Source organism: Barbus barbus, assembly GCF_936440315.1.
Source record: "Barbus barbus genome assembly, chromosome: 26".
NCBI classification, from domain to species: domain Eukaryota; kingdom Metazoa; phylum Chordata; class Actinopteri; order Cypriniformes; family Cyprinidae; genus Barbus; species Barbus barbus.
The window spans coordinates 6,743,196-6,769,428 of NC_136754.1; the positions used below are offsets into that span (position 1 = coordinate 6,743,196).

A 26,233-nucleotide genomic window follows, 5' to 3' on the forward strand; every position below is an offset into this window, starting at 1 on the left:
TGACTGCATAACCACGGAGTCATTTGCTGTTGCAAGCAATACAGTGATGAAATGAATAAGAGTACATTCATTATCATAGGCCTCAATTATTGTTGAATTAGTCGCACATCAACATTTCGTTTACATTTTCCCATACCACGAATGCTGTAACAGCATTGCCACTGCAGTCAACAGTGTAATCTGTAGACAAATGTTGCAATTATGACAGTGTTTTTAGTAAGTGTTACTGTGGACAAAGGAATAAACCTAAACCAACAGGTGGTGTAACACTTACAGCAAAGGGTCAGATATAGAAAATGCCACAGTTGTAGGCACAGCTGCATTTAGGCATAAGAGTGGTTATACAGTTGAGGCAAGGGATTTGTTAAAGTTCAAAAGGGTCATCATTGGTCATGTGAATGAAACTGTAATTTACAAGTATAGCCAGACGTGTACACACCTTCTCTGTACTCCTAAACCTAACCCTATTTTAACTATAAATTCATATGGAAATTATAGGTGAATAGTGAATGGCACAGATGTGCTTGCCCCTGGTTGTGAGCATAAGTGAAAACACAATTTTACCAATTACTTACATGTAACAGCCTAAAAAAAAAAAAATCAATACATATTTGCTATCTTTTGTTTAAAACATTTTTTTCTACAGTTACAAAGTTGTTTGACGTCTCTCTATGTTGCTTTGTTCGTGATTGGTTAATCTGAATGTCATCCAGGAATCTGACCAATGACAGCAGGGCACGCCTCCTCCCGCTCAGATTTGAAAGTTCACCTCAGTCGTTACTGCAGCTCTGTTTATCTGCAGTCCTGCTCCGTTCAGTGCTCTAGGAATGGCTTTCACATGATTGTCTCATATCTGACAGATGAGTTATTATTTTGACCGATTTTGAGTTATGCGGTGTCGATTGAGAACACAGACACAATGGCTATGGACACATAATGGAAACACAGAAGGTAAGTACCTCTTATAATTGTTTTTTTGTTACTGTTAAAGTGATATGATAATCGCGATGACATAATCTGTTTCTGTGTTTTGTTATTATGTTTTAATACTGTCCAGATAAGGCTGTGTGACAATGTCTTGGGAATGATTAAAAGTGACTCGTTGTTGTTGTTTTTATATCGCGAAATGTAAATATATCCGCGTAGCGTTAGTACTACAAGTTCTGGAGGTTTATGTAATAGATACATATACATGAATGACAGAATAAATAGCGGGAGCTGGACCTTAATATGAGTTAAGTACTGAAGGCCGCCTTTTGCTGATCTTATTTTTAATAACAGAATGAAATAGTAAAAATAACAATATTGTTATTTTATTGTCAAATAAAATGTCTCACTCTGGAACATGAACAACTGAGTTCAACAGAGAGATCATGAAACCACCTTAAGAATACTATGTAAACCATGCTTTCGGATCCAACTTACTGCTAAGTGTTTGTATAAAGCTGGTGAGTAACGTTAGCCAAACTTTTTGTAAGCCTGTCTGTCTCTGTCAGTAAGTCAACAATTACTATTGTTTTATTAAACCTGTTAAATATTCGTGTGTGTGTGTGTGTGTGTGTGTGTGTGTGTGTGTTTCCCCTCTCATGGTCCAGAGGTTTTGGGATTGAAAATCTTCTGCCATATGATCTTCTGTAAAAGTGAGTATTCATAATACTTTAATGATCATGTGCCGTTATATGTGAACATGGGCAAAGCAGGCAAACTCTGCACCAAGGCACCACTCTGATTCAAACTTAATTCTTGAGTTTAGCTCACTCAAAATCAAAACTCCCTCATCATTTTCTAACCCTCATGTCTTTTTTAATCTTCTTTTGTGTTCCACAGAAAAAAAAAGTCAGTTATGCAGGTTGGAAAAGACATAAGTGAGTAAATGATGACATCATATTCACCTTATTCTTCACATAAAAATGGCCCATTTATAGATTTTATGGGTCTTGCTTCCAGATATTTTTACTTTTTTAGCTATACAGAACTGCTCGTTTTGCTGCTTGATATTGCAAATTGGTTTGTCATACCATATTATTTTAGTGTATTATCTTAATTATGAACACACTGGTTTGTAATACAAACAGTTTTACTATTTACTGCATGTTGTTATTGTTATTTAAGGCTAATGAACTTGAAGTCTCGCCCATAGGCTTACTTCTGCGTTTAGGAATAAGGTGGATGAAGTATGAAGATACTTGAGTAATTTAATGATCTCCTCAAGTACATTTGTTAGACATCACCGACGTGTGATAGAAAAGCAGTGTAAACAGATTAATAATTTTATTAGTTATAAATATACAGGTATTAGCATTTTAGCAATTGATAAAAATATTATATTTATTTTTTTTAGTGTACTAATTGCCATTTTTTACATCTGGGAAAAGTTATTTGTTGTGAATACTCATTTCTTTATTTGTATTTCCTGTAGCTCAAATAGTAGAGCATGGCGCTAGCAACGCCAAGATCATGGGTTCGATTCCCAGGGAAAGCAAGAGCTGATAAAAATGTAGAAACTGTAACTTGAATGCAATGTAAGCCGCTTTGGATAAAAGCGTCTGCTAAATGTAAATGTGTTTATAATTACAAGTAGGTTTAACTTGTAACTTGCTCAAGGGTACCTCAAGCCCTGTTTACACTAGTGGGTTTCCTGCCAGGACTGAGACTCGAACCCATGACCTTCAGACTACAAGTCTGCCTCTCTAACCATTAGGTCACAGCTAAATAATTAAATTAGTCAGAATATCTCATAATGTCAAATGTTGTTTAAAGAAAAGGTACACAAATGGAATCCTCCTTTTTAAGGACTTTTCAATAAATCTGTTGTCTTTTTTTTTGCATTTATTTAACCCCCAGATGCAGCAAGGATCCAGCTGATTACTTCAGATTTGGAGGACTGCTCTTTATCTACTGTGTCTGTCACTTCTGGTGCAGAATCATGGACCTTTATTTGTATGTTTTGATTTTACTTTTTATTACACTTGTGTAGCTAGTATTCAGGATTAAAATACAATGTAATTTTTTTCCACATATATTATCAGAGCTATATTGGAGCCCAAAAGGGTCAATAGAATATTGATAAAAACACTATAAACCTGATTGGGATAATACAAGCTAAAGTACAGTTCCCTGCACAATCTTTTTAAAATAAAAAAATTATGATACTAACCCTAATTTTTTCAATTGCTTCTCAAGAATTCCTCTTCAGGAAATTTGTTTACACAAATTTACATCTGAATAATGAAACAGTTTTAAAGAGATACTCCACCCCAAAATGAAAATTTTGTCATTAATCAATTACCACCATGTCGTTCCAAACCCATAAAAGCTTTGTTCGTCTTCTGAATACAATTTAAGATATTTTGGATGAAACAGCGCATCCCTGTGTCAAGGCTGATACAGAAGAGTGTATGTGTTTTGCGTCCAGGGCATAATCTCCAAAATGGCGCTGTGCTGATGCAGAGGAGACGTTACGGTGCCTAATTGTTGAATAAAGTCATTATTTTTGTTGTATTTCTATATAAAAAGTATTCTCATCGCTTCATAACATTACATAACATATTCTGACAATGTGTTTCATACTTTTCTGGACCTTGACAGTGTAATTTACTTGGCAGTCAATGGGACAGACACAAGCCTCCCGGGTTTCATCCAAAATATCTTAAATTGTGTTCCGAAGATGAATGAAGCTTTTACAGGCTTGGAACAACATGGGGGTAAGTGATTAATGACAATTTTCATTTTGGGGTGGAGTATCCCTTTAAGCCTGGAATACACTACACGACTTTTAAAAATCTGAACAGATTTTTAAATCACCAGGCATCATACACTTACCGATTTTGTAAATAATGACAAAGGAAAGCTGGGCATCATATATAATTAGGCCTGGAATACACTACACGTTTTTTGTCCTGATTTTCCGCCAATTTACAGTCTGGAGAAGTTGACACTAGTTGCCGAAAGTCAGAGCCAGTCTGTAGATTTGATAGTCACAGACTCCGGTTTTTTAGCTTCAGACTCAGATTCTATCCAGTTGGAGGATATCAAAAATGTTTGATATTTTCAGCCGATTTTAGAACGTATATTGTTTCCATTTGTCACGCGTCTCCAAGGCTCATGTTTCTGAGTGAGTTTGTTGTGCTCGGAACAACTTTAAAGTCTGGTAGTGTATGATCCTCGGTCATGTTGTGTATGATGCCCAGTTTTCCTTTGTCACGATTTACAAAGTCAGTATATAGCCAGGTCCATAAATATTGGGACATCAACACAATTCTAACATTTTTGGCTCTATACACCACCACAATGGATTTCAAATGAAACGAACAAGATGTGCTTTAACTGCAGACTGTCAGCTTTAATTTGAGGGTATTTACATCCAAATCAGGTGAACGGTGTAGGAATTACAACAGTTTGTATATGTGCCTCCCACTTGTTAAGGGACCAAAAGTAATGGGACAGAATAATAATCAAATCAAACTTTCACTTTTTAATACTTGGTTGCAAATCCTTTGCAGTCAATTACAGCCTGAAGTCTGGAATGCATAGACATCACCAGACGCTGGGTTTCATCCCTGGTGATGCTCTGCCAGGCCTCTACTGCAACCGTCTTCAGTTCCTGCTTGTTCTTGGGGCATTTTCCCTTCAGTTTGGTCTTCAGCAAGTGAAATGGATGCTCAATCGGATTCAGGTCAGGTGATTGACTTGGCCATTGCATAACAGTCCACTTCTTTCCCTTCAAAAACTCTTTGGTTGCTTTTGCAGTATGCTTTGGGTCATTGTCCATCTGCACTGTGAAGCGCCGTCCAGTGAGTTCTGAAGCATTTGGCTGAATATGAGCAGATAATATTGCCCGAAACACTTCAGAATTCATCCTGCTGCTTTTGTCAGCAGTCACATCATCAATAAATACAAGAGAACCAGTTCCACTGGCAGCCATACATGCCAACGCCATGACACTACCACCACCATGCTTCACTGATGAGGTGGTATGCTTCGGATCATGAGCAGTTCCTTTCCTTCTCCATACTCTTCTCTTCCCATCACTCTGGTACAAGTTGATCTTGGTCTCATCTGTCCATAGGATGTTGTTCCAGAACTGTGAAGGCTTTTTTCGATGCCGTTTGGCAAACTCTAATCTGGCCTTCCTGTTTTTGAGGCTCACCAATGGTTTACATCTTGTGGTGAACCCTCTGTATTCACTCTGGTGAAGTCTTCTCTTGATTGTTGACTTTGACACACATACACCTACCTCCTGGAGAGTGTTCTTGATCTGGCCAACTGTTGTGAAGGGTGTTTTCTTCACCAGGGAAAGAATTCTTTGGTCATCCACCACAGTTGTTTTCCGTGGTCTTCCGGGTCTTTTGGTGTTGCTGAACTCACCGGTGCGTTCCTTCTTTTTAAGAATGTTCCAAACAGTTGTTTTGGCCACGCCTAATGTTTTTGCCATCTCTCTGATGGGTTTGTTTTGTTTTTTCAGCCTAATGATGGCTTGCTTCACTGATAGTGACAGCTCTTTGGATCTCATCTTGACAGTTGACAGCAACAGATTCCAAATGCAAATAGCACACTTGAAATTAACTCTGGACATTTTATCTGCTCCTTGTAATTGGGATAGTGAGGGAGTAACACACACCTGGCCATGGAACAGCTGAGAAGCCAATTGTCCCATTACTTTTGGTCCCTTAACAAGTGGGAGGCACATATGCAAACTGTTGTAATTCCTACACCGTTCACCTGATTTGGATGTAAATACCCTCAAATTAAAGCTGACAGTGTGCAGTTAAAGCACATCTTGTTCGTTTCATTTGAAATCCATTGTGGTGGTGTATAGAGCCAAAAATGTTAGAATTGTGTCGATGTCCCAATATTTATGGACCTGACTGTATGTATGATGCCTAGTGTTTTAAAAATCTGTTCAGATTTGAAAAGTCATGTAGTGTAATCCAGCCTTTAGAATTAATAGTCGTTTGAAACTTGTAGATGTTTTGTATTTCTTGTGCTGAGAATATTTAATTCAACTCATTAACTTCTCATCAAACTGTTCTGTTAATTGGTGCAGTATTTTAAATGTTGAAATGTATTTGAAATGTATTTCCTTTCAAATTTGCACTGTTTTACTTCAAAAACTGAATGATTGCATTTTCAGTTTTGTACAGTATATGTAGAGACTTTGTATTTTGTCTTTCAAAATAAAACTTTTATTAATTTACAATTGTCAGCATCCTTTAACACTATAATTTTTTGTTTTTTAATAAGCTGTAAAATAAGAAGTGTTTCTCTGTAGAACGTTTAGGCTAGTATTTTACTTTTAGCACTTTATTGAATGCGTTTGATCATAATAATCTAGGAAAATCTGTGAAAGGACAGTGTTCCTCTGTACACGGTTTAGTGATATCACTTTATTTAATTGGTCAGTAAAAAATCCATAAAGTAAGTTTTACACTGTTAAAAAAATAAAGAAACGGTCAAATGACTGGCAGTAACGGTTGCCAAACAAAAAACATAAAACTGAAGTAAATAAAAAAATGGGACAAACCACGCTCATATCGATGTAATGTGGAATACCATTCATATGCCTTAAATACGGGATGATTCTATGTTAATGTCAAGCCTTGTTTGCAAATGTGTGCTAATATTGCCAACTTACAAAATAATGACAGACTGCTGATATTACTGAACTCATACTGTGAAATATCCCAAAACATTGCTTTTGGTACCATATAAGAGTCATAATTTGCTCAGTCAGTTGTTTGTTCTCTCACTTTTGTGTACATACAACAGACCCAAGTGAATGATTAGAGATTTTTCCTCACTGCCTTTTAGCATTAACACCAGGAAGGTTTTAGGTTTCGCAATATCAGTTTTGTCTTCAGAAGATAAAAGCATAGCAATTTGGGTGGGCCCATGATCTTCCATCTAGCACCACAGTACAACCAATGTGACATCTACATTAGATATGACAAACCTAACACAAACTATAACAAGCGGTTCATAATGTGTTATGTATAATTAATTATTTGGACATTTAACTCCTCTTCCTTTTGTATTCACAGGTTGATAACAAATGTGGTAATGGCCAGTTTCGATAGGGATGTAATGCAGTGTTTGTCCACTGTTGGAGGCTGACAAAAATCAGGTTGACATCAGAACTTAATGTAAGATTGACCTCAACCTCTAATGTTGGATAGATGTTGCATTTTTCATTTTCACCCAAAATACAACATCTGTCCAACGTTGGGTTCTGACGTTGGGTTCTGACATCAATTTGACGTTGGGTTCTGACGTCAACCTGATTTTCATTTTCAACCAAAATACAACGTCTGTCCAACGTTGGGTTCTGACGTCAATCTGACGTTGGGTTCTGACGTCAACCTGATTTTCATTTTCAACCAAAATACAACGTCTGTCCAACGTTGGGTTCTGACATCAATCTGACGTTGGGTTCTGACGTCAACCCGATTTTCATTTTCAACCAAAATACAACGTCTGTCCAACGTCGGAGATTGACGTCAATTTGACGTTGGGTTTTGACATCAGTCTGACGTTGGATTCTGACGTCAACCCAATTTTCATTTTCAACCAAAATACAACGTCTGTCCAACGTCGGAGATTGACGTCAATCTGACGTTGGGTTCTGACATCAGCCTGACGTTGGGTTCTGACGTCAACCCGATTTTCATTTTCAACCAAAATGCAACGTCTGTCCAACGTTGGAGATTGACGTCAATCTGACGTTGGATTCTGACGTCAACCCGATTTTCATTTTCAACCAAAATACAACGTCTGTCCAACGTTGGAGATTGACGTCAATCTGACGTTGGGTTCTGACATCATTCTGACGTTGGGTTCTGACGTCAACCTGATTTTCATTTTCAACCAAAATACAACGTCTGTCCAACGTTGGGTTCTGACGTTGGGTTCTGACATCAATCTGACGTTGGGTTCTGACGTCAACCCGATTTTCATTTTCAACCAAAATACAACGTCTGTCCAACGTCGGAGATTGACGTCAATTTGACGTTGGGTTTTGACATCAGTCTGACGTTGGATTCTGACGTCAACCCGATTTTCATTTTCAACCAAAATACAACGTCTGTCCAACGTCGGAGATTGACGTCAATCTGACGTTGGGTTCTGACATCAGCCTGACGTTGGGTTCTGACGTCAACCCGATTTTCATTTTCAACCAAAATGCAACGTCTGTCCAACGTTGGAGATTGACGTCAATCTGACGTTGGGTTCTGACGTCAACCCGATTTTCATTTTCAACCAAAATACAACGTCTGTCCAACGTTGGAGATTGACGTCAATCTGACGTTGGGTTCTGACATCATTCTGACGTTGGGTTCTGACGTCAACCCGATTTTCATTTTCAACCAAAATGCAACGTCTGTCCAACGTTGGAGATTGACGTCAATCTGACGTTGGGTTCTGACGTCAACCCGATTTTCATTTTCAACCAAAATACAACGTCTGTCCAACGTTGGAGATTGACGTCAATCTGACGTTGGGTTCTGACATCATTCTGACGTTGGGTTCTGACGTCAACCCGATTTTCATTTTCAACCAAAATGCAACGTCTGTCCAACGTCGGAGATTGACGTCAATCTGACGTTGGGTTCTGACGTCAACCCGATTTTCATTTTCAACCAAAATGCAACGTCTGTCCAACGTCGGAGATTGACGTCAATCTGACGTTGGGTTCTGACGTCAACCCGATTTTCATTTTCAACCAAAATGCAACGTCTGTCCAACGTCGGAGATTGACGTCAATCTGACGTTGGGTTCTGACGTCAACCCGATTTTCATTTTCAACCAAAATACAACGTCTGTCCAACGTCGGAGATTGACATCAATCTGACGTTGGGTTCCGACGTCAATCTGACGTTGGGTTCTGACGTCAATTTGACGTTGGGTTCTGACGTCAACCCGATTTTCACTTTCAACCAAAATACAACGTCTCTCCGACGTTGGGTTCTGACGTCAATCTGACGTTGGGTTCTGACGTCAACCCGATTTTCACTTTCAACCAAAATACAACGTCTCTCCGACGTTGGGTTCCGACGTCAATCTGACGTTGGGTTCCGACGTCAATCTGACGTTGGGTTCTGACGTCAATCTGACGTTGGGTTCTGACGTCAACCCGATTTTCACTTTCAACCAAAATACAACGTCTCTCCGACGTTGGGGTCCAACGTCAATCTGACGTCATATTGACGTCCGGTGCCTGCTGGGTGTAGGCTTGTATATAAAAATACACAAATAAATGAAAATGATTGTGATTGTGTTGCAGGTGTTGTTTTACCCACTGGAGATGTTCTCAAGAGCTAAAGGAGAGAAACTGCAGTCGGAGGATACCAACATACAACAACTACACCTGCAGCTACAACTCCAGCTGTGGTACACACATATTTTCAAAACATGCCAGGTTTTTGCTTTTCAAAGAGCCTTAAAGGAAGTTATTTCCAACTAAGGGATAAAAATATGCTTATAGTGCGCTGCAGTGAAAGAGATGGTTCTTTAAAGAACCTTTGACTGAACGGTTCTTTGTGGAAGCAAAAATGGATCTCCTATGGCATCGCTGTGAAGAACCTTTCAAGCACCATAATTTTTAAGAGTGTATAGTATTTAGATGACATGATTAAGTTGCATCTATTAAGTGGAGAAAACAGTTGGTTGACCTCAATTCTGTATCCAACATTTGCAGATATGTTGGATTTCTGTGAGGAAGGATTCTGTCATTGTGATCGGATGGTTATAAACTGCATCAGCTCCAACCATCCAGTCACAAAACAGGTTGGAGGTAACAAATCACAGCACAGACATTTACAGTAACAGTATATTACATGAAAGCATAAGAACATTCTCATAATTTTCATCTCTCTTTTATGTTCCCTTCAGACTCTCCCTTTGTGATGGATCTACCTGATAATGATACCTATACTAGTGATATGGTCAATGGAACAGGTGAGGCTGCTTAGACCCACATTAGTTCATTGTTTTTTTTTTTTATTTGTTCTATAGCTGTAAAGCACTTTGTTGCTTTTAAAATGTGCTTTATACAGTATAATATAAAACCCCAGCCATTTCAAAACATGTTTGGGGGAAATGATAGAAACATGAGAATGAGAATGAGAGAGAGAGATTTAGTTACGCGGCTGATCATCTAACAGTGTGGTTTGTGTCTCAGACAGGGTGGAGCTTTCTCCATCAGACATCGACATGGAGATCATGTTCTATGGTAATGCACAAAAATATAAAATCTTTTAATATAAACAAATATACCAATAAACATAAATAAATATAATAGTTTTTAATAATTATAAAATTACATATACATGTTATATACATTTATAAATAGCTATATAAAACCTTTTGTTTTTTTTGTGATTTTTTTTATAGGAAATTAGCAATGGTGAATTAAATTGATCAAAAGAGACAGTAGACTATGTTATGAAATATTTCTAATTCAAATAAATGCAGTTTTTTTATCTTTCTATTCATTGAAAAATCTTCTGAATCATGGTTTCCACAAAAATATGAAGCAGCACAACTTTCAGCAGAACAATGTTTCTTGAGCACCTGATCAGCATATGAATGATTTCTGAAGGACCATGTGACACTAAAGACTAGAATAAAGGCTGCTGAAAATTCAGCTTTGCATCACAGGAATACATTACATTTTAAAATATGTCCAAATTGAAAATAGTTATTTTAAATTGTAATAATATTTCACAATATTACAGTTTTTACTGTGTAGAAATATTATAATAAATAAGATACAAGATGAAAATCCAGCTGTAATTTTGCATAAGAATAGTACATGAGAAACCTTAAGCAATTATTAGTGAACAAGATGCACTCTGTTCTTAAGGATAAGTGACCCTGGACCCCAAAACCAGTCTTAAGTGTCAATTTTTCGAAATTGAGATTTATATATCATTTGAAAGCTGAATAAATAAGCTTTCCATTGATGTAAGGTTTGTTAGTATAGGACAATATTTGGCCGAAATTGAAAGTCTGGAATCTGAGGCTGCAAAAAAATCTAAATACTGAGAAAATCACCTTTAAAGTTGTCCAAATTAAGTCCTTAGCAATGCATATTACTAATCAAAAATTAAGTTTTAATATATTTATGGTAGGAAATTTACAAAGTATCTTCATGGAACATCTTTACTTAATATCCTAATGATTTTGGCATAAAAGAAAAATGGATAATTTTGGCCCAAACAATGTATTTTTGGCTATTGCTACAAATATACCCCAGCGACTTGAGACTGTTTTGTGGTCTAGGGTCACATTTCATATAAAATACCTCCCTCTTTTACTCTTTGTGTTTCAGGAGTTAATGGTACACTGAATGAGACTGTGAGTAACTCCACCAATGAGTTGGTGCTAGTTAATGGTTCTCAGAGCAGCAATATCCAGAGCACAAAGTACCCTGGGATATTTCAGTCAGGTAAAGTGCTTCACATCGCTAGTTCTGAGAACTCCGGTAATCCTCATCCATCTAAAGACTTCATTGATCTAAGCTGCACTTCATCTTCAGGTCCAGCGGAGGAGGAGAATGAAGCAGAGGAAAGAGAAATGGACAGATACTCCGAGAGAGGAAGTATAGCTGAGAGAGAGGAAGAGGAGGCAGTGGAATATGAGGATGGTAAGAGTGTGCTGTTTTTTTACAGCCTGAGTTACAGCCTCAGATGCACTGTGTTGGTTTATGCATTTTGAGCTTTTAGCTAGTCACAAACAAATTTATCTCAACTTGTACAGTACATCAAGGACTTCTTTGAAATTCCAGTACACTCACTGCTCAATGTTCAAAAAAACACTTGATCAAATGTGATCAAATTCTTCTAAATGATGACATGCCTTTAAACCCCGCAATTTGAGTTCAAGTAAGGCTCTTAGCATTTCTAATACTTCCCTTTTTGTAGCTGAAGGCTTCTTCTAATTCTTAATTAAGCAATTTAAAATAAAGAAAGAAAGTCTATATGTAGTGACTAAAGATGTAAATCAAGAACTAATGCCATAAATTACTCAATAAGAACGCTAAGTATCAGAAGCAAAACTCATTTAGTACAATACTTATTTAAAACAAGAATGCAATATGAGTAAACACATTAAAAGAGATAGTTCACCCAAAAATTACAATTCTGGCATAATTTTGCTTCCAAGAGTGTATGATGTTCTATTATTTATTTTGTATTATATTTTGATTTTTGCATTTTAATTTCAGTTTATTATAGTTATTTAGCTTCAATTTTTATTTATTTCAGTTTTAATTTGAGTAATATGAATACTTCAACTTTGATTTTATTTCTGTTAATTGCCAAGGCAACATTTCTAATTTATGTGTACATTTTTTAAGTTAAATTTTTTCATAATTTTTTTTTTATTTCAACTTTATTTAAAAAAAAAAAAAAAACATTTCTAATAGTTTTAGCTGTAATTTAGTTAGCAAAAACAATATTGTTTTTTCACAGCACAAAAGAAGATGTTTTTGTTTATATAATGAAAGTCAATGAGGACTAAAACAGCAACAAAGACACCTTGCATTCTTGCCTTCAAAATCAAATGTATAGAACTCCACAGAGGGGTCGCAATAATTCTAAATTAGACAGTTATTATAATATATAAATAAACATTTCATTTTAAAACCACTTTCTGTATTTTATTTACTGCTGTGCTGACGACAGAAGAGCTGGGCAGAGACAAACAGGAAGAAGAAATCCCTACTACCCACAATGCAATGGAGTGGAGCACAAACAGTGAGCATTTCTTATACTGAAAATGAATTTGCAAAAACATTCAGCATGTTCTCTGACTGTAATATTTTGGTTTTATGACAGATGAGCCGACTATTAACATAGCATTAACTGCAACCACAGAATCACCAGATAGATACGCAAACACACATCCAAACACACACACTCCTCACTATAAACCTCACACAACACCAAAAACTCACACACAAGCATCTGAGGAGGACGACGATGAGAGTGATGAAGACGCACTTCAGTCACCTGCAAGCAATACTTCAAAACCTGTTACACACACACCAGCACATACTACAACTAATGACCTAAGTGACATCGCTAAACCGTATGTCAGCCCACCTTTACACCTCACAACAGAGGAAAAGAGTGACGAGTCACAAGAGGAGAGAGAAGAGGAACAGGAAATGACAGCACGTGACAGAGAAACAGAAGAACATTCAACAAAAGCCAGTCAAAGCCCTTATATAGTTCTGATGACCACACCCACTAAAATTACCACCAATCAATACTCACATCCCAAAACAACCCTGCCAACAGCTACCAATAAAAACACAGTAGCTGCAGCCACTTTGGTGCAACGCACATTAATGAAAGGAAGTGAGGAAAAAGAGATATTGATTGAAGAGCTGGAGAAGACTAGTGAGGAAGATAAAGAGACTGACAGAGAGAGTGATTTAATAGGCGACTTGAGCACAACCAAACCGACAACTCAAACACAAGCCAACACAAAGCCATCTCTATCTGAAGAGGATGAAATGCACAAGAAAAACAGTAAGGAAGATCTAAAAAGTGATGAAGAAGGAGATGAATCGGTGAAAACCCAAACCACCATGATCCCATCCAGGGTCAGAGAGGTCAGTCCATCAATGTGGATCATTCCAGCGCTGTTCCCTAAACCTCACAGCATATCACCAAGACCAACAGCTCACACAGCTGCAAAACCAACCAAGACCACATCTACAGCTCCTCACAAACCTGTCAGCACACGAACCACAACATCAGGCCGCGCTGCTGTTGAAACCACCCCCCATCCCCAGAAACCTCCTGCCCTGGACCACTCGCCGTCATTGACCACTACAGCTCAGCAGGAGTCAGCTGAGGAAGAGGAGCAGGAGAAAGAGGAAGAGAAAGAGCCATCTGACAGCTCACAGGAATCAGAGAAATTTGGTAATGGTGACAATCCACATCAGCAGCTCCAATAAAAACAATGATTTAACCAAGCAGGAGGTGTTCCTGATTGTGTCTGTGAAAATGGTCAATTAGGTTGATATAAGGATGTGATGACACATTTTCACAGTTAATAATGTCGTAAACCTAGCAGTAGTTTTTTTTATATCTTCATATAAAAAAATGATGTATAACACTATACTTCTGTTTTATTACCTTGGAATAAAACGCTGTTTCCGATACAACAGCTGAGGGAGTGATGGCAAATTTGACATTCTCTCTTTTGACCAATGTAAAAAATATTTTTTCCCTCTTTTGTCATTTAAACGCTATTCTAGATTTTTTTCTCTTGCTGTTGAGAAAATGGGGGCTCAAAAATTATATTTGTTGTACAGTAGTCTCTGTTCACCACTACAGAAGTTGTCCACTTACACTTTGACAACCCCGGAACTGTGAAAAGTCCAAACTTGTTTGTGAAATTAGAGGAAAATGATTGGTAGATGATAACCCTGTTCCTAAAATCTAATTGGTTGATTGATATGGTAATGTTGTAGCAGGATGTTCATCCAAGAACTTGTCCTGCTTGGGTAAATTATGTTAAGCTATTGTCCAAACACTCCTGCACATCCGTCTGTACTCCAGAGAAATCAGTTTTGTGTATTTGTGTGCGTTTCCCAGAGTCTCACCGGGTCCGGAGACGGGCGGCGCCGCTCTTTGCCTGGTCTTTATTGGAGGCTGCTGGACTTTCAGATCTGCAGCAGCAGCAAGATGACTCTGAAGGTGAGAAATATAGAGAGAAATGGACAAAAACATACATAGACATACATACGTCTTTCCACTAGTCTAAAAGAAACTTGTTATAAAGGCAAAAAAAATCTTTGTTTTGCCTGTAGTGTCTTGCCTTAAATACAAGTCACCTCTGTTTTTCAGCACATCCACATGAAGCCGTAGCCAACTGTAGTCTGATTAACTTGTATTCATGCTGCACAAAGTCAAGATAAAATTGCATTACTTACAGTAGGTCTGTTAGTCTGACTTCACAAAACTGCCTGGTATATTTTCAGTCAGGCTAAACAGTTTACTTGCCAATTTAAAAACGCAAATTAATGCTTTAGTGCAGCTAAAATCAAACTATTATGCATGTAAACATACTTATATTGGATAAGTAACAAACAGACACAGAAATTATGAGAGAGAAATGACAAGATGCCAAAATCAAAGAAGCATTAATCTGTGTGTGTGTGTGTGTGTGTGTGTTTGTAGAGTGCAGCACTACTTTCCTCCAGTACAGTGCATCTGGACAGGTGTTGAGGGACATGTCTGCTCTGGGAGAAATGCTATACTGTCTGACCGGACGATGTCCTCATGAGTATCAACACTACGGCTGTTACTGTGGACAGCAGGGGACAGGAAACCCAGTGGACCAGTTGGACCGGTCAGAACACACAAACACACACATCTTTACTGGAAAAAATGCTTCAGTTTAAGTTAGGACAAGCAGCTATCAAAAGTTTGGAGTCCATATACAGTGCCCTCCATAAGTATTGGAACAGCAAACTACAGAATGTCACAGTTTATTATTAGCCGTTTCAACACATAGATGTTTTACCAAATAAAAAGAACAGCACTTTTAGACTTCATCCCACTCATTGATGTGAGCATAAGTATTGGGACAGTTGAACATAAGACAGATATAAAAGATTAAAAGCTATTATTTAGTTGCAGATCCCTTGCGCACAATCACAGCAGTGAGTCTGTGACCCATAGACATCACCAGACTCTTGGTCTCATCCTTTGAAATACTTTTCCCAGCCTTTAATGCGGCCAATTCCAATTGTTGCTTGTTTTGGGGAGTTTCTGCCTTTACTCTCCTCTCCAGCTGGTGAAATTCATGTTCAATCAGATTTAAATCTGGAGATTGACTTGAGCAATTTAAGACTTTCCATTTCTTTGCCCTTATAAATTATTTGACTGAACTGGCAGGGTGTTTTGGGTCATTGTCCTGATGCAATATGAAGCACTTCCCAATGAATCTGGTGGCATTTTCTTGAATATTGGTAGGCAAGATGGTTTTGATTTGGCAAGATTTGGTACCCTTACAAATTCATTCTGCTACTGTCATCATACATTAAGTCATCAGTAAGGTTGAGAGCACCTGTTCCAGAGACAGCCCACCTCCACCATGCTTTACAGATGAGGCTGTATGCTTGGGATCATTTGCAGTTCCCTTTTTTTCTCCACATTTTTGCTTTCCCATCACTTAGATAAAGGTTCATCTTTGTCTCATCGGTCCATAAACACAGTTCCAAAACTCTTCTGGCTCACCTTTGTGCTTTTTTGCAAACTCTAATCTTGCCTTTCTATTTGTGGTGCTGGTCAGAGGTTTGCATCTTGCTGTGTAGCATCTGTAATTCTGTGTCAAAGTCTCCTGAGGACAGTAGAGTGTCAGAGCATCACCCCAGCTTTCTGGAAGTTGTTGGTGATTTTACAGACACGTCTTTTAGGGCTCATTTTCACAGCTTTTATGATTTGTCTGTCATCAACTACCGTTATTTTCTCAGCCGATCAGGTCGTTGTTGGTTGCTGTCGGTTTCCAAACTCTTCATTTCTCCATGCCCTTTGTTTTTGCTATAGCTCTAATTGACTTCGTCTTTTCTTTTAGCATCCAAATTGCTTGCTTTTCTCTCAAAGTCAGCTCCCTCATCTTCATCCTGGTTTGTGTGTGTCATCATCGAATGCAAGATTCAGAATGCAGAAGTAATGGATATAACTGATACGACACATTCCCTGCTTTTACTATCTGAAGAATTAATGCAACAGGACACAGCTGATCACTTAGAAAGACCTGTGAGGTAACTGTTTCAATACTTATGCTCACATCAGATAGAGGGATGAAACTCTAAGTGATGAACTTCTTAGCTGGTAAAATATCTGTGTGTTGAATCACCCAATAATAAAACGTGACATTCTGTAGTTTTGTCTCATATTCATATTTTAATCATATGTCTTGACTCCACAGCCAACAGAACAATTTTGTCTTTACTGTTCCAATACTTTTGGAGGGCACTGTATATAAATATACTGTATATAATAATGTTTTTAAATGAATACTTTTGTATAGCAAGGAGGCATAAATTGCTGAAATATGATAGTAAACCCATTTATACAGTTTTAAAATATTCCTTAAATAAAAATCCTGAATTTTTTTTTATCAGTTTCCACAGACTTACTGAGCAGCACAGCTGTTTTTAACATGTTTCTTGAGCACCAAATCAGCATATAAGAATGATTTCTGAAGGATCACAAGACACTGAAGACTGGAGAAATGATGCTGAAAATTCAGCTTGCATCACAGAAATAAATTACATTTTTAAATATATTCAAACACAAAACTTCCATTTTAAATTGTAATAATATTTCACAATAGTACGGTTTTACTGTATATCATTTTACAATAATTGATCAAATAAATCCAGCCTTGGTGAGCAGAAGAGACTTTCAAAAGTATTAAAAAATATAACTGATCCCAAACTTTTGAATCAATCTACGTATATCTAGTATAAAAACTAAAATTCACTATGTATGTTTTATAAAGAAATCAGTCATTTCTTTTCAAGCATTTAAGCAATCAAAAGCTTTAATAAGATCATAAGAAACACAAAATAATTTACGGGTGGCCAAGCGATTGATTGATTGATTGATTGATTGATTGATTGATTGATTGATTGATTGATTGATTGATTGATTGATTGATTGATTGATTGATTGATTGATTGATTGATTGATTGATTGATTGATTGATTGATTGATTGATTGATAGATAGATAGATAGATAGATAGATGTACACACAGACAACTAAAGTGAAGCTCTGTTGTGTCCTGACTGTCCTTGACGTGTCTCTGTGTCAGGTGCTGCTTTCTGCAGCAGTGCTGTTTGGAGCAGCTCGTTGTTCTGGGCTGCAGGAAAAACAGAAAACTCAACGCTCACATCAGCTGCCATAATGGAAAGCCTCGATGTATGGCATCACACACACATAATGCATGCAAAACTACTTCAAAAATACTAAAATTACGAACATTTTCTTTGGAGGTCAGGTTTGTGTTAATGATTGTGTTGTGTATGTGTGTCAGGTTCAGGTGTGAGTGTGTGTGATCGACTGCAGTGTGTCTGCGATCATTCGATTGCCGAGTGCATGGCGGCTTCACACTACAACCACTCAGTCACCTCCACTCAGTGTTCTGGGCCCCGTGCAACGTGCCACCGTAAGCCTCATTCTTCAGCACAATCAGCCAATCAGGATTCCAGTGAGGAGAGCAATGAAATGACCCCAGCTCGGCCTCAAATGAATACACAGAACACACATGTGCAACCACACACTCGACCACTACCTGCACTCGACAAAAAACCCCCACACAGCAAACCAGAACTGGACATCGAAGAAGAGGAGGAGGAGGAAGATGAGGAGGAGCCAGGAAAGGAAAAAGAAGAAGAGGAGGAGGAGGAAGAAAAAGAACAAGAAGAGGAGGAAGAAGAACTGGAGCAGTAGAATGAAGCAGTTCTATAATTTTGATATTTTCAGGGAGCTCTCAATAGAGGAATGGGTCAGAAAGGATGTCATGCACATTTAATGAAAAGTTAAGCTCAGTCTGAACTCACTCAGTATCCAGCGGCTACAAAAGATCACCCAAGATATGCTGCTCCTCCTCTGCTGGTGCTTGACCTATTAAAAGACTTTGTATGCTGGCTCATAAATGCCAGCAGTTTAAGTTTTATATTTCTCAGTATTTTTTATCAACTTATAACTGTGTAATAACAAATAAGGGCATTTATGTAAAAATGGTTTTATTTCATTTAGTAATTTTTATATTTTAGCTTCAACTTATTTTAGATATTTTTCGAGATATTTTTAATTTTTTAAGTTTTCCATCCAATATTTTAGTTTAGTTTAGCTTATATGAATTAACAATTTTTTAATAGTTTTAGTTTCAGTTAAAAACACTGGTCTGCTCTCAAATGGTCTTTGTCAAAAATGACAAGAAGGCCAAAGACTAGTTTTTAGTTGAATCTCATGAAAAATATCAAGAAATGTCAGTCTTGTTTCACAAAAAAGTAAATAAAAATAGATAAATATTAAATAATTGCATAAAGTGAAAAAGAAGCCTATTTGTAGAAACATTCTATGAATTTTTGCACGATTCTCAGTGGCCCTCAGTAATGTAATGCAAAAAATATCATTTTCAGTACTGTAATGTGAAATAAATTATGCATTATTTAAATATTATTTAAAAGTGCATTTAGCTACAATTGTAAGTATACATCATAGTATGTATTGAATTTAACCTGATTTTAATAAAAAAACAAATTGTGGCCTTGTTTAATGAGAATTTATAAAAGAAATCAGAAACAGTAAGTATTTAAATACAAAATCTTTATTAAGACTTTAAGATCTCGTACATAAAATCTCATTGCACGTTAATGTGGCAGACACTGTCAGACAGCGAACCTGAATATGGCTAATTAACACCTAGAGATTTCATGGGAACTTTCATAATCATGTATTGTAGTAATACTGCAGTGGTTCGTACCATTATGCATTTCAAATCTAGCATGATACATGTAGACATACGCCTGTCCTCTGGACTGTCTTCACACAGAAGACTACAAAACCATTTCTGTTCAATATCGACACATCAACATCAACCTGAAACCTAACATCTTATTCTTTACCTCTCTCCCATTCAAACAGAAAAAAAAAAAAAAAAAAAATCATTGTTGAGTTACAGATAAAACATAACTAAAGATCTGTTTCAGACAAACCATGTGATAAATACTAAAGTACCACCGAGGATGAAAATAAAACATATCTTGTGAATTACACTAAAAATGATATTAGCAGTTACAGTAAGACCCTTAACAAGATTTCCCTTCACTGATGCAAAACAAAATAAGCATGCAAAAAATATACTTATTGTATCCCTTTGACACACACACACACACACACACACACATCTCTAAAGGTGCGTTACAGATGATGTGTCAGAAAAACAACACATTCCTATTTAATATTACACCAAAAATATATTGCATTATTCTAGAAATTATTTATGATTTTACAGAAATAATGTGCCTGATTTCATCACAGCATTTTGTCGCAAATAAACTTCTATTGAAATGCAGCGAGCTACTGAGAGAAAAACACAACGGCCAAAGGTCAACTACTGACTATTTCCTGTCCACCAACATTATGTCACCGAAATTCTTCCATTAACACTTCAAAACACCTCATACGTCCTTTAACAGCCCGGACAGATCAGAAAATCTGCCACCTTGCAGTCATCAACTCTGATATTATGGAAATTATAGGAGACAAATAATCGATCCCATTGCGAATTTAGAACAAGCCACCTCTGAAGTTTAACCTTTAAATGATTCAAGACATTCTTTACTTTCTGTGCATACAAATCCCACAATGAAGTCTCTGGTCCCAAACAGTCTAACCATTCATTTCACAGGCCAGAAAAAAATGGCAACAGCATCGCATTCATAATCAGCATACAAATTCACCAAATGCCCGTCCATTCACTTGCCGTTCCATCCACAAATATACATTCACAAAACAAAGACAAGCCAATCAAATGACAACAAACCCCCAGAATCCATGAAAAGCACCTCAGAATCAACCAAAATGTCCTAAACAATCGTGCATAGACACGTTTCTACCAGCTAAACGCAACTGAAATTGATCACAGCTCTCACCACAGGAAGCACAGATGATGTGAAACATTTCCAGCAAAGTATTTCAGCATCTAACAGTCACAAATAAATGGTCAGAATTCAACATGACACATTTTTGTCTAAGATAGATGAATAAAGTCACCTGAAAAGCAAAAAAAGCATTTTATCGCCCTTGTGGCTCGATGTAAAAACAGCTGGTTGATGAATGCAGATCATTTTATCACTGATATCCATCATTTTTGGGGTTCCAAGTTGTCTAGAAACTGTTCTGAGGTTTGAGTTCAAAAACACAGCGGTGTTCCCGCCCTCAAAGAGAATTCAGTTTCTGATTGGCGGCCGTGTGTGGCCATAAAGGAAGGGCGTGGGCGGAGCTCTTTGGTGATGAAAAGCAAATGTTTTGGTTTCTCTATACAGTGAAGGCAAAATGGAGAGCATAGTGATCACTAAGAACTCTGGGTGAACAAAAGCCCCGTTAACATCCACAACATCGAAGTTAAAGGCTAATTGTAGATTAATAAAGGCCTAAACTCACAAACGTTTGCAGTGAAACATTGCCTAAGCCATGCAAACAGAACACAAATAACACTCTGCAACTATCAGCAATCATTTCATCTAAAAGTATATATATGTATTTGTCAAAAATAGCCTATACTATACACTATAACCATTTATATAGGAGAGATTCAAGCGAGCGAAACCTATTGTATGTTCAAATCTCTCTGCTGATGATGGCTTAGAAATGACTTAATGATAATAAACTAGCACTTAAGCTAATGCTAGCAATTAGGTTCCCTTAATGCAGCCAGAGTGAGCCATTTCCTAAATGACTCCTATGAATCTATACATTAAGAAGCTAAAGAATCAAGTGTTCAAAAGACTCAGTTTGATTCCTAGAGCTGCCTTTTAGTGCAAGAATCAAACTGTAAACCACACACATACGATTTACATGATTCTACAGTGCTGGTGTATGATTGGACAGCTGGTTGTAAAGTCTGCGTGCTGATTGGTGCAGAATGGAGGAATGAAGCACCTGTCCAGTTCGCACCCATTCTCTCTGCTGGACATGAATGTATGTGACATTTATAGTGAAAGGTGCCTAATGAAGATGAGTGGCTCAAGTGAGTTTAAGGTCACAGGACCAAACATAAAGAGTGATAAAGGTCAGTGGTCACATGTCAAGGTTGAGTCTGTGTGATAGAGTTAAGGTGAAAGGTCGTGGTTCAGTAGACGCAGAGGTCAGGGAACTTCATTTCGTAGACTGGCACAGACTGGTACTGGGCGTGGCCTGACGTCACCGTCACGGTGCCCGATGGGCTCGGGGGAGGGCTGATCAGAGATGAATAGACAAAACAACCAATCAAATATCAGTTCACGCTGAAAATATTAGATGACAAACATTATACTTAAATATTATACTTTCTGAAATGTCAACTTACCGAATGGTAAGTTCAAATATCTGAGCCAAGCGATCGTGCAGCATGTTGGCCTGAAAACACACACAGGAAGTTCAAATGGTGCGTCAAGGGCTTCTAATTACCACAACACAGACTTACACCAATTATACCTAAGCTCAATGTCTTTGTCACTTTTGATCCATTTAATGGGTCCTTGTTGAATAAAATAATTCATTTTCTTAAACAACAACAAAAAATGTCCACAAACTTTTGAACAGTAGTGCATATATGCCAATATATGGCTTACTGGGCTAAAAAATATTAAAATCATATGGGAACATTCCTCATTTCTCCCAATTGTTTTAAATGCAAACAAGCTGATTGGCAGAACACACAAGCTGTACCTTGGACTCGCAGTGGGCAGCAATCTCCTCAAATGGAGCTTTCTGGAACTTCTCCATCACCTGCCGTCTCCTCTCCCTTTCCTGTTCCTCCAGACCTGTGGTATCTGAGAGAGATGGAGAGACATCAGACGCTAACACACATACGAACACACCCCAACACTGAGCAGACACTAATCCACACATACCGATGGCCTTCTTCAGGGTCTCAAACGTGATCTCCTCTGCAAGCTGAGACTATAGGATAAAGACACAAATATGTTCTTTAGTCTAATTCTTCATTTTGAACAGCTCAAGCATGATTAAATTATGTCCAGTGTACCTGATCGGGCAAGCTGTTGGAAAGGATGTCAACTTGGAGAGAAATAGTGTCAACAAAACTCTTCCTACGGGACAGCCGGTCTTCATCTGTGGGTCAAAAGTCAATGATATAAATGATCGAAGCTTTAAGGACTGAAATATCTCCAATCATGCATGGATTCTACCTGGATTTGTGCTAAACTAAACCCAGTATTCGCATATGTGATATATGGGTTTAATTCGCCTCTTATTCATGAAGGGAGGTGAATTTCCCAAAGCCAACCAGTGTAATCACACTGACTGCTCATGTTTAATGAATGTAATGTTCAGGCAAAGCAGCATGAAAGTATTATTAAACAGAAGGAAATGCAAATCACACAAACACAGGCAGCAATCACAGCAAAATAAGTTTCAAAACAAATATTCATAAGTAAAAGTGAGAGTTTCAGGGCAAGAGTGCTGACGACACATCAGAAGTAAAACAGCTCTATAAACAACTCATTTCAATACAAAACTACACTAAAGATTAAGACAAAACTACAGAATGTCACATTTTAATATTAGCCGTTTCAACACATAGATGTTTTACCAAATAAAAAGAACAGCACTTTTAGAGTTCATCCCACTCATTGATGTGATCATAAGTATTGGGACAGTTGAACATAAGGCAGATATAAAAGATTAAAAGCTATTATTTAGTTGCAGATCCCTTGCGCACAATCACAGCAGTGAGTCTGTGACTCATAGACATCACCAGACTCTTGGTCTCATCCTTTGAAATACTTTTCCCAGCCTTTAATGCAGCCAATTCCAATTGTTGCTTGTTTTGGGGAGTTTCTGCCTTTACTCTCCTCTTCAGCTGGTGAAATTCATGTTCAATCGGATTTAAATCTGGAGATTGACTTGGGCAATCTAAGACTTTCCATTTCTTTGCCCTTATAAACTCCTTGACTGAACTGGCAGGGTGTTTTGGGTCATTGTCCTGATGCAATATGAAGCACTTCCCAATGAATCTGGTGGCATTTTCTTGAATATTGGTAGGCAAGATGGTTTTGTGCCCTTCCAAATTCATTCTGCTACTGTCATCATACATTAAGTCATCAGTAAAGCTGAGAGGGCCTCTTCCAGAGACAGCCATGCATGCCCATGCCATGACACCACCTCCACCATGCTTTACAGATGAGGCTGTATGCTTGGGATCATTTGCAGTTCCCTTTTTTCTCCACATTTTTGCTTTCCCATCACTTAGATAAAGGTTCATCTTTGTCTCATCGGTCCATAAACACAGTTCCAAAACTCTTCTGGCTCACCTTTGTGCTTTTTTGCAAACTCTAATCTTGCCTTTCTATTTTTGGTGCTGGTCAGAGGTTTGCATCTTGCTGTGTAGCATCTGTAATTCTGTGTCAAAGTCTCCTGAGGACAGTAGATTGTCAGAGCATCACCCCAGCTTTCTGGAAGTTGTTGGTGATTTTACAGACACGTCTTTTAGGGCTCATTTTCACAGCTTTTATGATTTGTCTGTCATCAACTACCGTTGTTTTCTCAGCCGATCAGGTCATTGTTGGTTGCTGGTGGTTTCCAAACTCTTGATTTCTCCATACCCTTTGTTTTTGCTATAGCTCTAATTGACTTTGTCTTTTCTTTTAGCATCCAAATTGCTTGCTTTTCTCTCAAAGTCAGCTCCCTCGTCTTCATCCTGGTTTGTGTGTCATCATCGAATGCAAGATTCAGAATACAGAAGTAATGGATATAACTGATGCGACACATTCCCTGCTTTTAATATCTGAAGAATTAATGCAACAGGACACAGCTGATCACTTAGAAAGACCTGTGAGGCAACTGTTCCAATACTTATGCTCACATCAGATAGAGGGATGAAACTCTAAGTGATGAACTTCTTAGCTGGTAAAACATCTATGTGTTGAATCACCCAATAATAAAATGTGACATTCTGTAGTTTTGTCTCATATTCATCTTTTAATCATATGTCTTGACTCCACAGCCAACAGAGCAGTTTTGTCTTTACTGTTCCAATAATTTTATTTGAATTATATATATTAGGGCTGTCAACGTTAATGCGATAACGCATGCGATTAATCTAAAAATTTTAATGCGTTATTTTTTTTTTAACGCAAATTAATAGTTTGATTAGGTTGGACCCCAACTTCTTGCCGTCATCGCAGCGCGGAAGGTCATCGTTGCCTGCGTCCCAATGTGCACACTATCCATCCTAAATTCTGTGATATTATTAATTTTCAATACTATTTAGGGCAGATAGGGTGGATAGTATGTACATTGGGATGCAGGGATTGTGTGATTATGAGGCGCCGGGCTCGACAAAAGTGAAGCGAACGCAGAGAGAGAGAGAGAGCGACAGTAAGCGGGAGATATGTTTACTCGTGTGATAAGGGTACAGCGAACCAGTGTTGCCAGGGTCGCGGTTTTCCCGCACAATTGGGCTGTTTTGAAAATAGTCGTGGGAAAATTACAGAGCCGTGGGCTGCAGTTTTTTGGCCTACTTTTAGTACCGCGGCCGCCCAAAGTGTATACACATGTGATCGCAAAAGGAAGTTATTACAAACACTCGTTGGTGGTTTAAAGTGAGTTCTGAGTAAAAGTGTACTATTAATCTCATAAATTGCCTTACGTAGCATGATGCTAATTTTAGCTCTAATGCACCTGCAGAACAAGTCCAATTCTTCTTCATAATGCATTTCGTCATAATACTTCATGTAAGGTCGCAAGAAAATGTTTTGTTGTATTTATTTAGAAATACTTTTGATAATAGTTGCGTAAATGTATACTGGGATTGAAGCGATGTGGCTTTAAAGGTTTTATTGCCAGCATAAAGGCTGATAATGGCTGAATAAAAACAAAAGAATAATAAGGATAATGTATCATTCCTGGCGGAGGTATGAAAGGTTCTGTTTCCTTAAACTAGTTTGTCATGCTTTTCTTTATTTCAACACATTTACAAGTAAATCCTAGTATTTAAAATTTGCGATTAATCGCAATAAATTTTTTAATCGATTGATAGCACAAATATATATATATCATTCTAATATACTGATTTGCTGCTCAAGAAACATTTATTTTTATCAATGTTAAAAATTGTTGTGCTGCCTAATATTTTTGTGGAAATCTTGATACATTTTCTTCTAGGAGACTGAATATAAAAGGTTAAAAGAACAGCATTTATTTGTACTATTATCAATGTCTTTGCCACTTTTGATCCATTTAATGGATCCTTGTTGAATAAAAGCATACATTTTCTTAAACAACAACAAAAAAATGTCCACAAACTTTTGAACAGTAGTGCATATGCCAATATATGGCTTATTGGGCTAAAAATATTAAAATCGTATAATAATAAATTATTAAATAATTTTAGTTCACACAAATCAGCACTGAAAATGTCAAAAAAAAAAAAAAAAAAAAGGAATCTGTGACCATATTTATGTGTAAAATAAA

General features: G+C 37.5%; 2 protein-coding genes and 1 long non-coding RNA gene across 5 annotated transcripts in view; 2 read left to right on the plus strand and 1 right to left on the minus strand.

The window, feature by feature from the left end:
* The window catches only part of LOC306845790 (uncharacterized protein), a gene marked incomplete at both ends in the record, with an annotated part of 34,997 nt that extends 15,548 nt beyond the window's left edge, over positions 1 to 19,449 (plus strand). Inside the window, 12 exons of the mRNA XM_079378772.1 lie at positions 9,281 to 9,387; positions 9,695 to 9,790; positions 9,889 to 9,954; positions 10,178 to 10,228; positions 11,330 to 11,644; positions 12,684 to 12,755; positions 12,837 to 13,931; positions 14,610 to 14,711; positions 15,195 to 15,366; positions 17,841 to 17,947; positions 18,063 to 18,295; positions 19,417 to 19,449. Of these exons, the coding sequence (XP_079234898.1) occupies positions 9,281 to 9,387; positions 9,695 to 9,790; positions 9,889 to 9,954; positions 10,178 to 10,228; positions 11,330 to 11,644; positions 12,684 to 12,755; positions 12,837 to 13,931; positions 14,610 to 14,711; positions 15,195 to 15,366; positions 17,841 to 17,947; positions 18,063 to 18,295; positions 19,417 to 19,449 (2,449 nt within the window). The remainder of the gene's footprint in view (positions 1 to 9,280; positions 9,388 to 9,694; positions 9,791 to 9,888; positions 9,955 to 10,177; positions 10,229 to 11,329; positions 11,645 to 12,683; positions 12,756 to 12,836; positions 13,932 to 14,609; positions 14,712 to 15,194; positions 15,367 to 17,840; positions 17,948 to 18,062; positions 18,296 to 19,416) is intronic.
* On the plus strand, positions 1,575 to 2,984 carry LOC306846673. The gene is made up of 3 exons (XR_013782096.1): positions 1,575 to 1,640; positions 1,828 to 1,865; positions 2,845 to 2,984. It is a non-coding gene; the product is annotated as an uncharacterized lncRNA (long non-coding RNA).
* Positions 19,342 to 26,233, minus strand: part of LOC306846676 (protein EFR3 homolog A-like) — a 72,358-nt gene continuing 65,466 nt past the window's right edge. For 2 of the 3 annotated variants that reach the window (XR_013782098.1, XM_079380218.1), the window contains exons 20-24: positions 22,785 to 22,870; positions 22,651 to 22,699; positions 22,466 to 22,569; positions 22,104 to 22,153; positions 19,349 to 21,993 (exon numbers count right to left, since the gene is read on the minus strand). Coding sequence is in view for 2 of the 3 variants with exons in the window: in XM_079380218.1 (XP_079236344.1) it covers positions 21,888 to 21,993; positions 22,104 to 22,153; positions 22,466 to 22,569; positions 22,651 to 22,699; positions 22,785 to 22,870 (395 nt within the window). In the remaining variant the exon portion in view is untranslated. Of the gene's footprint in view, positions 21,994 to 22,103; positions 22,154 to 22,465; positions 22,570 to 22,650; positions 22,700 to 22,784; positions 22,871 to 26,233 lie in introns of all 3 variants that reach the window. The other variant, XM_079380217.1, reaches the window with a different exon arrangement.